General features: G+C 36.7%; 2 protein-coding genes across 3 annotated transcripts; both read left to right on the forward strand.

Moving 5' to 3' along the window:
• Window positions 1–1,068: 1,068 nt before the first annotated feature.
• LOC126628093 (UDP-galactose/UDP-glucose transporter 2-like) lies at window positions 1,069–4,358 on the forward strand. The gene is made up of 7 exons (XM_050297675.1): window positions 1,069–1,675; window positions 2,260–2,288; window positions 2,409–2,610; window positions 2,976–3,218; window positions 3,337–3,438; window positions 3,530–3,637; window positions 3,861–4,358. The coding sequence occupies exons 1-7, from the start codon at window positions 1,550–1,552 to the stop codon at window positions 4,116–4,118; spliced, it is 1,068 nt and encodes a 355-aa protein (XP_050153632.1). The 5' UTR covers window positions 1,069–1,549; the 3' UTR covers window positions 4,119–4,358.
• A 3,740-nt stretch (window positions 4,359–8,098) lies between these two features.
• On the forward strand, window positions 8,099–11,955 carry LOC126628089 (flap endonuclease GEN-like 1). Of its 2 annotated transcripts, none has more exons than XM_050297670.1 (8): window positions 8,099–8,468; window positions 8,875–9,051; window positions 9,404–9,574; window positions 9,739–9,920; window positions 10,011–10,257; window positions 10,442–10,577; window positions 10,762–11,237; window positions 11,380–11,955. In XM_050297670.1, exons 1-8 carry the CDS (start codon window positions 8,274–8,276, stop codon window positions 11,620–11,622), a joined length of 1,827 nt encoding a protein of 608 aa, XP_050153627.1. In that variant the 5' UTR covers window positions 8,099–8,273; the 3' UTR covers window positions 11,623–11,955. The 2 variants fall into 2 exon arrangements, with proteins under 2 accessions (XP_050153627.1, XP_050153628.1); XM_050297671.1 differs by lacking the exon at window positions 8,099–8,468 and adding an exon at window positions 8,631–8,762 and having other exon boundaries at window positions 8,864–9,051.
• Window positions 11,956–12,632: the final 677 nt, after the last annotated feature.

Here is a 12,632-nt window from a genome sequence, read left to right on the forward strand (position 1 = left end):
CAACAAAAGAATCGAACTCAGGATCCGTGAAGAGTGACATAGATCAATTCAGAATCATCAATCGGAGCTATGGCGCTGGCTAAAGCATTAGCAATTTCTTCGATTCGTTGAAGATAGGCGGCAGAAGAATCACATTTGGTTAAAGAGCGAAGCCAAGATCGGAGTTCATGGATATGAGACTGCGAAGCCGTCGCGAATCTTGATTCGAGTTTAGACCAGAGTTCTCGAGAATAAGTTACACCAACAGTATAAGGAATCAGAGAATCGAAAATAGTGGAGTTGATCCAAATGAGAATATTCTAATCATTCTTATACCAGGCGACGAACGCTGGATTCAGAGTGAAGGTGCAATTTCCAGATGATTCACAGAGATACTTAGGCGGAGCTGCCTAAGATCCATCAATTAAGTTTTATCTTTTGCAATACTACCCTTATTAGTTGAGCAATATGAGTTTGGGCTTTTCGGTTCAAAAACATTGTTGTCGTTTTTTTTTTCACTATTAGTGCTGATTTCACATTTTAACATCTTCAAAGAATCTCTTACACTAAATAAATGATGGGCACAAAAAAACTACGGGTAACGCTAGGAAGACCATATTTCTAAACCAATTTTTGTAAATAAGATGATGTGGATGTTGATGATTGAATTATTACTTAATTGTTGATTAATATGCTTATTTCTTATTGACGACATATCATTAGTTCGCAAATATGTATGAATATATATTTTAATTACAATTTTCTTGAACCATAACGTCTAAATAAAGGGTCTAATTGTCACTTAGTACTACGATCCAGTAGTGTTCCTCTTCTTAAATTCGATTATCGTCAAAGACGAATTGAATATCATTATTGCTAGTTTATTATGAGGCTACCCCTCCCCGCTTAATGTAGATAATATCGTTTGTCAAGAAAAACCGTCTAAGTAATTTTTCCTATTCCCAATATCATTCCATTTTCGTATTCTTGTTTCGATTCATAAAGTTTTCCCTTACAAATAAAGATACCATAAGAGTCGAGGAAAACGTGAAAGTGAATTAGGATATAGTATATAAATAAGCCTATGGAATTAGTGTAACAGCAACAAAAACAACAATCCCCTTTCTCTCTCTCTCTCTCTTTCTCATTCTCAGCCAAGTTGCCGACTCGAAGAGGTAAAGAGTGCAATACAAAGAGCTCCGACCCTGAGTCTACAGAAACCCTCTCTCTCTCTCTCTGGATTTTCCTTGTATTGCATCATTCTTTACAAGTAAATAATAAATAGTTACCCTAATCAACCCGATACCAATTTCCTTATATATATATATATTCATATACACAAATCAGTTTCCTCTCTCCTTTTTTTCTTTGTGTTGGGATAATCAACATGCAAGTGCATCACCAACTGTAATGAATTCCATATATTCCCGCATTGAGTTTTGGTAAAAATACACCATTTTTCTCTCCCCAATTTCTCCTTTATTTTGAAATTTCTGGGCGTTTTATTGGGTACCCAATACCCGATACAGCCAGTACGCAGCTGGGTCGGTGAGAAAACCGATTGAAATCGATGAAGAACGAAGAGCAAGCTCGGTTCCTTTTTGGGATTTCGCTCTCTGACAGACCCAAATGGCAGCAATTCCTCCTTTGCTCTTCTGGGTTCTTCTTTGGCTACCTTGTTAATGGTATTTGCGAGGTATTTTCTTTCACTCTGTTATATTATTATTATTATTGGTATTCGGTGCCTGTTTGGTTGCCGAGAAACTGAGCCTGGAATGAAGGAAAATTCGTGGCTTAAAGCCTTTTCTTCTGTTCGGTTAGTGGGAAAATTTTATGGACGACATTTTTTTTGGTCACTGGTTATCCCCTTTTTCTGTTTGGTGTCTTAGCAACCAAGCAAAGGATTAACCATTCTCTTCTGAGCAAGGAATTACATTAAAAAAAAAAAAAAAGGAATTACTTTCGTTCATAGCAGATTTATGATTTTGGTTTAATAATATTTTACTGTTTTTATCTCTTGTTTTTATCTCTTGTTTGGTTGGTGAGAAAGGTTGAGAAAACAAATATAAAATGAAAACCTTAATCGTCCGTTTGGTTTTGGGACCATTGGGTCTCTTTATTTTATGAGTTTACTTTTTGAGGAATCAAAAGATCAATTTTGAAATAATTTTGGTCTGTGTTTTTTAAAATTTGGAACAGTGTATCTCTAAAGTAATCGAATTTTCGAAATTTTCAACTTTTAATTGCTAGCTGAATCATATTTTTTTGGCTAATTTTCAGGAATATGTGTATAACAGGCTACAATTCAGGTAAGGGAATCAAATGGGATTTTTTTTATTTTTTTTTATTTTTTATTTTGTAAGTGTTTGAATTCGGGTTTTTCAATTAGGACCTGTTTGTTTATGTTTATTGTGTATTTCTTGTTGCAGCTATGGTTGGTACTTCACATTTGTGCAAGGATTTGTGTATCTATTTCTGATTTACCTGCAAGGCTTCACCACCAAGCAAATGGTGAATCCGTGGAAGACTTATGTGAAGCTTTCTGCTGTTCTTATGGGGTCCCATGGACTTACAAAAGGCTCCTTGGCTTTTCTCAACTATCCAGCGCAGCTCATGTTCAAATCGACAAAGGTAAACGCTAAATTCCATGATATTTAATATGGTAATTTGGTTTTTCAGTTCAAGCAGCTAATTCAGTGTGGATAAAATTTGAGTGTGAAAAAGAGAGGTAAAAACTTTCACTTGTTTAGAGGAGCAGATTTGAGACGATTCTTCTTCTTTTTTTTCGCGGGAGTGGGGTGTGCAGAGTTAAAGAGTTTGATTTGAGTTTTTAGCCAACTACGTAAAACATGTCATTTTTTTAAAGCTAGTTTATACTTCTGAGTAATACAATAGTGAAATTTGCCTATAGTCGATTGCTATCAACGGGAATTGGAAGTGCCGTCTACTGTTGCTGTCGATTTTCTGATGTTAGGTTCATGATTTTGGTATTTCAGGTTCTGCCTGTGATGGTAATGGGAGCCTTCATACCAGGTTTGAGACGAAAATACCCACCTCACGAATACGTTTCTGCACTCCTTTTGGTGGTTGGCTTGATCCTATTCACCTTAGCGGATGCGCAAACATCTCCAAACTTCAGCGTGATTGGTGTTGTGATGGTATCGGGTGCTCTAATCATGGATTCCTTTTTGGGTAACTTGCAAGAAGCTATCTTTACCATGAATCCCGAAACCACACAGGTGACATTCATTTCCTTAGATTCTATTTGTGGGTGTTCAAACGTGAACTCGAAAGTTGTTCCTAAAAAAAGTGTGACTGCTCATATACTTTTGTGCTTGCTTTTATCCTTATCCATAGATGGAGATGCTGTTTTGCTCAACAGTGGTCGGTCTGCCATTCTTGATTCCACCAATGCTTTTGACAGGGGAATTATTCAGAGCATGGAGCTCATGTTGGCAGGTAACTTACAACCGAAAATCCTTAGATTCCACCATGTTACACGCCTCATGGAAGCCTCACAGTTTCTAACAAATCTTTTGGTATTGTGCAGCATCCATACGTGTATGGCGTGTTAGTCTTCGAAGCCATGGCCACATTTATCGGCCAAGTCTCCGTCCTTTCCCTCATTGCTCTTTTTGGTGCCGCCACGACAGCCATGGTAAATTCTTGTCTCACGTCTATTTTCACCTAGATGTGTCAATGTATTGTGGTGTACCATGAAATCACATTTATTTTTTAAAATGGCATTTTCAAAGCAAGAGTCTCGTTTCTTAGGCAACATTAAATATCATATGCACAAATACGAACAAACATATGGTACAACGTGAGTTATATAAATTCCTTTTTAAGTATTTTCATTGAATCCCTTGTTTTTATGACAGATCACAACGGCTAGAAAGGCCGTCACGTTACTGCTGTCCTACTTGATATTCACAAAGCCATTAACGGAAGAACACGGGACCGGACTTCTGCTCATAGGTATGGGGATCACACTGAAACTCTTGCCTGAAAATCAACCATACCAGAGAGTTTCAACCTCATCTTCCAAGACCAACACTTCAAAACCCGCTCCGACCGAAAACAAAAGAATCCGACTAGAAAATGCCGGAGAAAATGAAGAAAAGAGTCAATTGGTCTGAAATAACAACCTGCTTCATTTGGCTCCTCATTTATCAGCAGCTATTTAGCAAATGTTAATTATGCCGAATAAGAACACTAGGGATTTTTATTTTTAATCGTCATTTTACTTCTTTATATTGTGTCCTTTTTCTTTTTCTTTTTAATTTCTTTATATTTTTGTGTATTAGTTCTTTTCGTGAATGTTTTGGACTCTCAAGCTGAATTTCGTGAATGTTTTCGTCAATTAAGATTTTTAGAAAGTCCACACATGTCTAAGTGCAGTGAGAATGGTAAAGATTTATTAGGATTTTAACGAATGTTGAATCTCTGACGTCTTTTCACGTCACACTAGAAGATGAACAGTCCATAAGACAGTGGCGACATCCCCTCCCGGGCGGGGGCGGGGACTATAGTGCTGTTGCAATTTTATGGACGGTGACCTCGGCCTCCACTAAATGCCATATCAAGCCATGGAAAGTGCCTTTCAAGTCCATACAAATTCATATAAATTTATATAAATCTCTCAAAATTCATACAGAATTGTTAGCCTATTAAAATCTTTTAAAATCAATCACTCAAAAAAGTCTATTAAAATCTTTTGAAATCTAAATTGACTACAGCCAGCCTAGATTAAGGCCTTTCAGATCTTGTTTACTAATTTATGTTGAAAAGTATAATTTCATTTACTGCTAGTGACGCAAAAAGTATATTGTATGCTTATACTCTGGGGTTTTTTACTGTTACAGTGATTTAAATCTAACAGTTACAAAACTCTGGAGTATAGGATGCCTTTAGAGTATAATAGAATTTTTGCTTTGCTCAACGTTGAAGGAAGGGACAATTTTTTTTTATTAAATTGATGCTTAGCACAAATGAGAAAAAAAAACCATGTAACTATACTTTAGAGTTTTTTTTTTCTTTTCAGCAAAACCAAAAATATATTATTGATTAGAATCAAACAAGTCCAAAGGATGAAAAATTGAAAGTAAAAAACATACAAATGGAGAAAATTTGAAAAAATAAACGAGTCAAACTACACAAAAGGCTGAATATTTTAGAAAAATGGATGCATCTTTTAAATTTTTTTGAAGAATTAAACAAGTCGAACTACACAAAGGCATGAGCTCGTAAGTCATAAGTCGATGTTTGGTACAATTTAGAATCATATAGATTATAGCATAACTTGTCATATATAGAAGACCCCTCCCTAATGGTTGACCTTATTCCCACTCATTGTCTATGTAGATTGGGCCCGTTTGGGCCGTTGCCATTAGATTAGGGCACTTCGGACCAAATTTCGATATGATAGCTTCTGAAACTTTTTTTTTATACAATAACATTGGAGGGTGGATGTCACAGCCCGTCCCGAAATTTCATTTATCGCGAATATGAAATGACGAAATTGCCCTTAACGGTTGCTAAGGTACGTGTGACATGTTATTTGAATATTGCATACTCTCCTAAATTCTTGGAAAATTTTAAGTGGATTAAAAGTTGTATACAATTTGTGTGGCTAGGGACTTAAAGAATTTTGGATTGTGGTTTGTTTTGGGTGGACCACACACACACACACGGGACATGCACACTCACCCCTTGCCCTTTCTCACTCTCTCTCTCTCTCCCTTTCGAACTTGTACGGACAAGAACCAAACCCCTCAAAACTTCACAGATCGACATCAAAAAGGTGAGTTCCTTCATCCTTGCAACCTCCTGAATCGATTGGTACTATTTTTAGAATTGGAAACCCTCGAAATCACGTCGAAACCATAACCCAGTTTGATGTCACTGTTCATGCACACATGAAATGTTGGTTTTCAAGGAATTCTAAGCCTACAGGGAGCTTAGTGAGGTCCTAAGGAAGCTCGGAGTACTTAGTTTGAAGGTTTTGGATGTCGGGATCGCAGGGTTCGAAGTTGGCCGGTTTTCTTGGATTTTCTCTGGTGAGATTTCGTGTGTTTTTAGCCTTAAATTAGTACCTCGTGATTCTACATGCTTAGGGCTTCATTTTGGTGTAAATTGCATAAAAATGGTTGAGAATTGACGGAGAATAAGAAGTTTGAAAAATCCCCAGTTTTCCTGCGCCGGCGAGATTTTCCGGCGTCTGGAGGTAGGAGATAACGCGCGTGGGGGCATGTAGCACCGTGCCTCTCCCAGCGCGTGGGGGCGCGTGCAGCATTGGAAAATTTTTCTAAAAATTTGGTGATGATCCTGGGGTTGTGTAGATCACGGTGGTATATTTATATACCCAAATTGAGCATCGTATGAGAAGTTATTACGTATTGTTGGTTGTGTGCTTTAAAATAACGTTTTTATAGTTGTTTCGCATATAAGTGAGACCTATCCCGAGGACAAGCGCGTTCAAGGGCGTCATGGGGGTTACGACCCTTCAACATACCAGTGAATGGGCAATTATTTTCTGTTTATACCTATATACTACTATTTTTTCCCAAAAATTGAATTTAAATGGAAGTATGTTTTAAAATGCCATGCATACATAATATATGAATTATATGAATTAGTATTTGATGCATATAAGTTAAATGGTGTTGTGGACGCACATGTGAGTATCAGGTGAGTTTTATGTTGTTCATGTAGTTTATTGTTTGATGTGATTTATGTTGAGAGCTCATAACCTGCACCCCTGGTGTTAGTGCTTATATTATTCACCCCGCACCACACGCTCACCTTGGATCCAAGTAGGTGCATCTCGAATAGACCATTAGAGGTGGTTCCGACTTGTAGGTGATTTTAGATTATTATACAGCTGTTGATGAGATAAGCACTAGAGCGTATTCTTGCCAACTTTGTTATTAGGACCTACAAACACACGAAAATAGCTTAAAATACATAATTGACAAAGAAATAACAACATAAATGCATAAGAACAAGCTTACTAAGTCGCATAAATATGCTCCTATCACAGCACTTATTGTGTTACTGCAAAAGGCAACGAATCTTAATTTGTCTATGCTCTGCTACTTGAATGCATCGAGTCCACCACTTGCCTGGTCGTGTTGCTCACCTTCTTACAACACTCGAAATAAAACAACTCCTTAAGAAGATTGAAAAAAAACGAAATAAAACTACTATGTTAAAAGAAAGATCACTCTTTCTTTCCAAGGACAATCAGACGCCTAACGTTGTCTTGGTGTTTGAAATCAACAACTTCTTGAATATACAACTCTCAAAATCGATGACATATTTAATTACCGAAATTGAGTATGATTGTGCGACAAGAAAGAAAGTCATGTCAAGTCATGACCTTTTCACGTTACCAACATATAAGAAATAAAAAATGTATCTCACCTTAAGGACAATAATCCAATACTTTGTACCAAAAAAAAAAGAAAAAAAACTTTTTCAGCAAAAATGGTTCATGAGATTAGCATAATTCCTCACTTTGGTCATTGAAATTTGAAATCGACAGAAATGATCCTTGAGTTTATTCATTATCAATCATTTTGATTATTCTATGAAAAAAAAAAGTTAAATAAGGACCATAATGAAAAAAATACCCTCAATTTAATACACAATAGACCAAAATGATTTGACAAAAACTAATGATATTTTCATCATTTTATCTTTATTTAATGGAGATTTTACACAGAAACACCAAAATGATTGATGGTAGATAAACTGAATGATCTCTTCTATCGATTTCAAATCTCAATGACCAAAAAGAGGAGTTAAGCCAATCTCAATGATTATTTTGGTTAAAAAGCCAAAAGAAACCCAATACACTCATACTAGGAATGAGATGGCATAAGAGAGTAGTTGATGCCAATTTCATCTTTTAGTTTTCACAATCCTAATACGTAAAGGGTAATGCTAGAGAAATAATATATTTGAATCATATTTTGTAAACCACATAATATGGTAATTTATAGTTAAATTTCTTATTTAAATAATTAAAGAATGTATACCACTATCAGCGGTCACATGTGGATATGTTATTGATAAATTCATAAAACCATTGTCCAACCCAAATTCACCCCGCCCAAATTGAAACCCGACCCACGCCAACGGTGCAGAACCAAACGACACATATTCTTCTTCTTCTGATTCGTCCATCTTCATCGTCCTTCTCACTCAGTAACTAGTACGATGAGATGAGTATGTAAGCCAACTCTGCGGCTTCACTTCTCTCAGACCCATATTTGCAAATTCCAAAAGCAATGGGAGTCGGGGGTAAATTCTGGGACTTGCTAAAACCCTACGCCCGAAACGAGGGTTTTGATTTCTTAAGGAACAAGCGGGTTGCTGTGGACCTCTCCTTTTGGATCGTACAGCACGAAGCCGCCATCAAGGACCGCGCACGAAGTCCCCACCTCAGGCTCACCTTCTTCCGTACCATCAATCTCTTCTCCAAGGTTCAGTATTTTGTTTGTCCGCTTGCATTTTCTGATTGCTTTCTGAAGAGAAATTCATAAACAAAAGTTGGTTTTGTTTGGAATTGGGATTTTAGTTTGTTTATATAATCTTTGATTCAAAAATTTATAAGGGTATGTTTTATTGATTGGAAATTTGGAAGGAAATGAAAAAAAAAATTTGGAAATTTGGTTTTAATTTTTTGTGTTTTGGTTTAATGGTTTGGGAAATGCGGAGGGGTTACTTCAAAATTGAAACTGAATGTTGGTTAATTGATATGAATTGTCTTAATCCCAGTAATTTTTCTTTCATTTTTTACGATGTCGATTTTTGTTGTTGCTTAAGCTTATATAAAGTTGGAGGCTTTTAATTGAGAGAGAGCTTAATTATTGTTCAGTGTTTATGCAGTTTGGGGCATTTCCGGTCTTTGTGCTTGACGGAACTCCATCGCCTTTAAAGTCTCAGGCGAGGATTGCAAGGTTCTTTCGTTCTTCTGGTATTGATTCATCGAGTTTGCCAGTGGCTGAAAATGGTGTTTCAGCTGAGAGGAATAGCACATTTACGAAGTATATTCAAGAATGTGTGGTCAGTTGTTTCTGATGTTGTGATTATGTTATCAATTAAAAACTGTGGTTTGTATTTTTTAGTACTGTTTTGGAACTTTGGTGCAATGTGTTGTTTGTACCAAATGGCAACCTTTCGTTTGCTCATGGTATAGTACTTGAATGAGTATCCATGCTTATCGATACTTTAATTGTTTTTATTTCAACATCTGTTCATCTTTTTGAAATTCTGTGCTCATTTTTTTCCCTGAAGTTTTACGATCTGTTTAATTGTTAGAATATGTAATATTTCTTTGTGCAAAATAGACAAATTTTGGCTAGTTGGTGAGGCATTTGGAATGCTTATCAGTTATTTACTAAAGGTGGTTGTATAGGAACTACTTGAACTTCTTGGGATGCCTGTTTTAAAAGCAAAAGGAGAGGCTGAAGCACTGTGTGCCCAGTTAAATGGTGATGGTCATGTAGATGCTTGCATTACATCTGACAGTGATGCGTTCCTCTTTGGGGCAAAATGTGTTATAAAAACTTTTCGATCTAATTCCAAAGTAAGTATTAATGTTTCAGTAAGTTTTAACTGTCCCCTGGTTGAGCAATTGTTTCTGCTTTTTCATATGTAATTTTTATGCTTTTGAAGTCATATCTTTTCTCTTGCCAGTTCTCATGCCTTATTATCTTTTTACGCACTAAGAGAATCTCATTGTGTATGTAGGAACCATTTGAATGTTTCTATATGTCAGATATTGAAGCTGGCCTTGGTTTGAAGAGGAACCACTTGATTGCTCTCTCTCTTTTGGCTGGAAATGACCACGATTTAAATGGGGTTCAAGGCATTGGGCTTGATACAGCTCTTCTTTTTGCCCAAACATTTAGTGAAGATGAGATATTAAATAGGTATGATACTAATTGGATTTATACATGGTTTCCTTTTTGCTTAAACTGTTTCATGAAAAAAAAAAAAATTAAAGATCACATGTCATGCAGGTTATGTGAAATAGGCAATGGTGATGCTTCTCTCTTTCAAGGTGGTATGAAATCTGTGGATGATAGTGTACCCAGTTTGGATGAGAGCCCATCAAAGACAAAATGTTCTCATTGTTCTTTTTGTGGGCATCCCGGCAGCAAAAGAGCTCATTTCAAGTCTTCCTGTGAATTTTGTAGCAATGCAGTTGGTGAGGGTTGCATGAAAAAGTCAGAGGGGTTCAAATGCAGTTGCTCTACCTGTGATATGGTACATTGATTTTCCCCTCTGATACTTAGGTATCACCATGAGTATATTATTCTTTCTTGTATGTTATATCATATATCAACATAGTGGGCCCCATCACAAGTTCAGTACAGATAGTGTCTGTTACAATACTTAGCAATGTTTTCTGCATCTGTCCTGAAGTATAAGCATTTTATGGTAATGGTAGGATCGTAAAGAAAAGAAGCTGAAGAAGAACGAGAATTGGCGATTGAAAGTTCTTAGCAAGATTGCACTGGAGCCAAATTTCCCCAATGATGAGATTATTGAAATGTACTTGTGCAACAACCATGGTTGCTTCAATGGTATTTTTGGACATTCTTCCCATACTTTCTACAAATGTATAACAATTTCTTTTTCAAGCATGGATCCAGTAGGGCTCAAGAAAACATTTGTTTTTCAGAAAGGAGTTTCTCTCTTGCATATGTTGTTTTGTGAATGTATCTTGCCAATTTCAGTGTGCAATCATGATTTAAAATTTTTGCACAGAAAATGACGGTCCTAGCATATCGTGGGAAAGTCCAAAGACTGAGATGCTGGTTGAGTTCTTGACTTATCATCAGCGGTGGGAACCGTCTTATATTCGCCAGAGGATGCTGCCCATGTTGTCAACCATTTTTTTGAGGGAAATGGCTAAAAATCCTGTGAAAAAATTGTTATATGGGCAGTATGAGTTCAATTCCATAAATCGTTTGAAAATAAGATATGGGCACCAGTATTATGTGGTCAAGTGGAAAAAAACTGCACCTACATTGTGTTGTGTCAGTTACCCAATCCCTCCGGAGGAGTCGGATATACAACAAGATGATGTTATGGTGGTTGATGAATCCTTTAGTTCATTGGATGAGTCTGATGTTCCTACAATAGATATGAGTGGTGGGTGCTGCTTTTTGTTGACCGATGAAAATATGGACCTTGTCCATGCTGCTTTCCCGGAGGAAGTTGGCAGATTTTTGCTGGAGAAGGTGTAATCTCTCTCCCTTTTATTGTCTTTTTTTCCTGACATTTGGTTTGTTTCCATCTCTCACCAGGATTTTTTTATGGGCACTAAATTATGATTGTGCCGTGCTATGAATTAGCAAAATCTTACGGACCTGAAACTTGCAGGAACTGAAAGAAATGAAAAGAAGAAAAGCAACCGGTGGAAAGCCAGAAACAGCAGGATCAAAAGGCGTTCAGCTAAATATCACAGAATTCTTCCGGTCTGCTAAAAAACAATATGAGACAGAACCGGGAGAAGACCTAACGCAGAATACGGATAGTCAGATAGCTGAAACTGGCAAAGAAAAGAGAAGTCCATCGAGTTCAAATCTTCCCAAGTCTGTGAGACGCCGTCTTTTGTTTGACTAAGGCGTTTTCAGATTTGAGGCCCTTTGCTGCAGCTATTTAGGAATATTAATTTAAGTTCGATCCCTCATGAGCTCAGCATGTGTATTTTTTTGTTGTAAAGATTTAGGGTTCAGGTTAACATAGGGTTTAAGGTTTTTGCGTCTTCATTAAGTGAGCAAAGCAAGATTTCTGGTGTGTTTATTTGGAGTTTTGTAAAGCTACCTCACTTTGTTTTGCTATAGTGCTATCTCTCAAGTCCGATGGTTTATTATCCTACATTGATGTAAATTCCGAGTTCCAATTGACATCTAGTCAAATCAAATCTCAAACGACTTGTAGTTTGATATGGAAAAAGTGTTGCAATTGGCACTGCATGGTCAAGTGTTTAGGGCACATGTTATGTTTTAACTAGACAATGCTTGCCACTAAGCCTGTCGCGCTCTCCTTTTTCAACTTTTTCTCTAGGTTTTTGTGTGCGCAGTGCACTCCTTATTTTCTTGCCTTCTTATAGAATTTTGGGTTTCCGTTAGACCGTTGTGAGCGGCGTCTATTTCGGTTTTTTGCTTAAACTATTGTGTGCGCTGCCTATTTTTAGGTTTTCGTGCAACATAACACGACTATACACTAAAGATGCATTACGCCGAAATTCTTAATCATGTTGTTAATGACATGTTTATTTACTTAAATAGATGATGAAATTGTTCTGATTCCTGACTCATGATTCCTCTAATTCATACAAAATCATGACTCCACGTTAGAACACCCAAATTATTAATTATGCTGTTAATGACATGTTTATTTACTTGAAATAAATATTAAAATAGTTTTAATTCTTGACAAACGCGCATAGAATCACAACTGTACGCTACAACTCATTTTATTGCACCGCAATTCTCATGTATGCTGCTAATGACATGTTTATTTACTGAAATTGTTGGTACCACACATAATGGGCCTCAGACTTTGATACATTGGGCCTCATTACCTAACCCATATGATTATGTAAAAGGAGGAGCCCCTTATTCTATAAA

The sequence above is a fragment of the Malus sylvestris genome, chromosome 7, assembly GCF_916048215.2.
Source record: "Malus sylvestris chromosome 7, drMalSylv7.2, whole genome shotgun sequence".
Taxonomy (NCBI): Eukaryota; Viridiplantae; Streptophyta; class Magnoliopsida; order Rosales; family Rosaceae; genus Malus; species Malus sylvestris.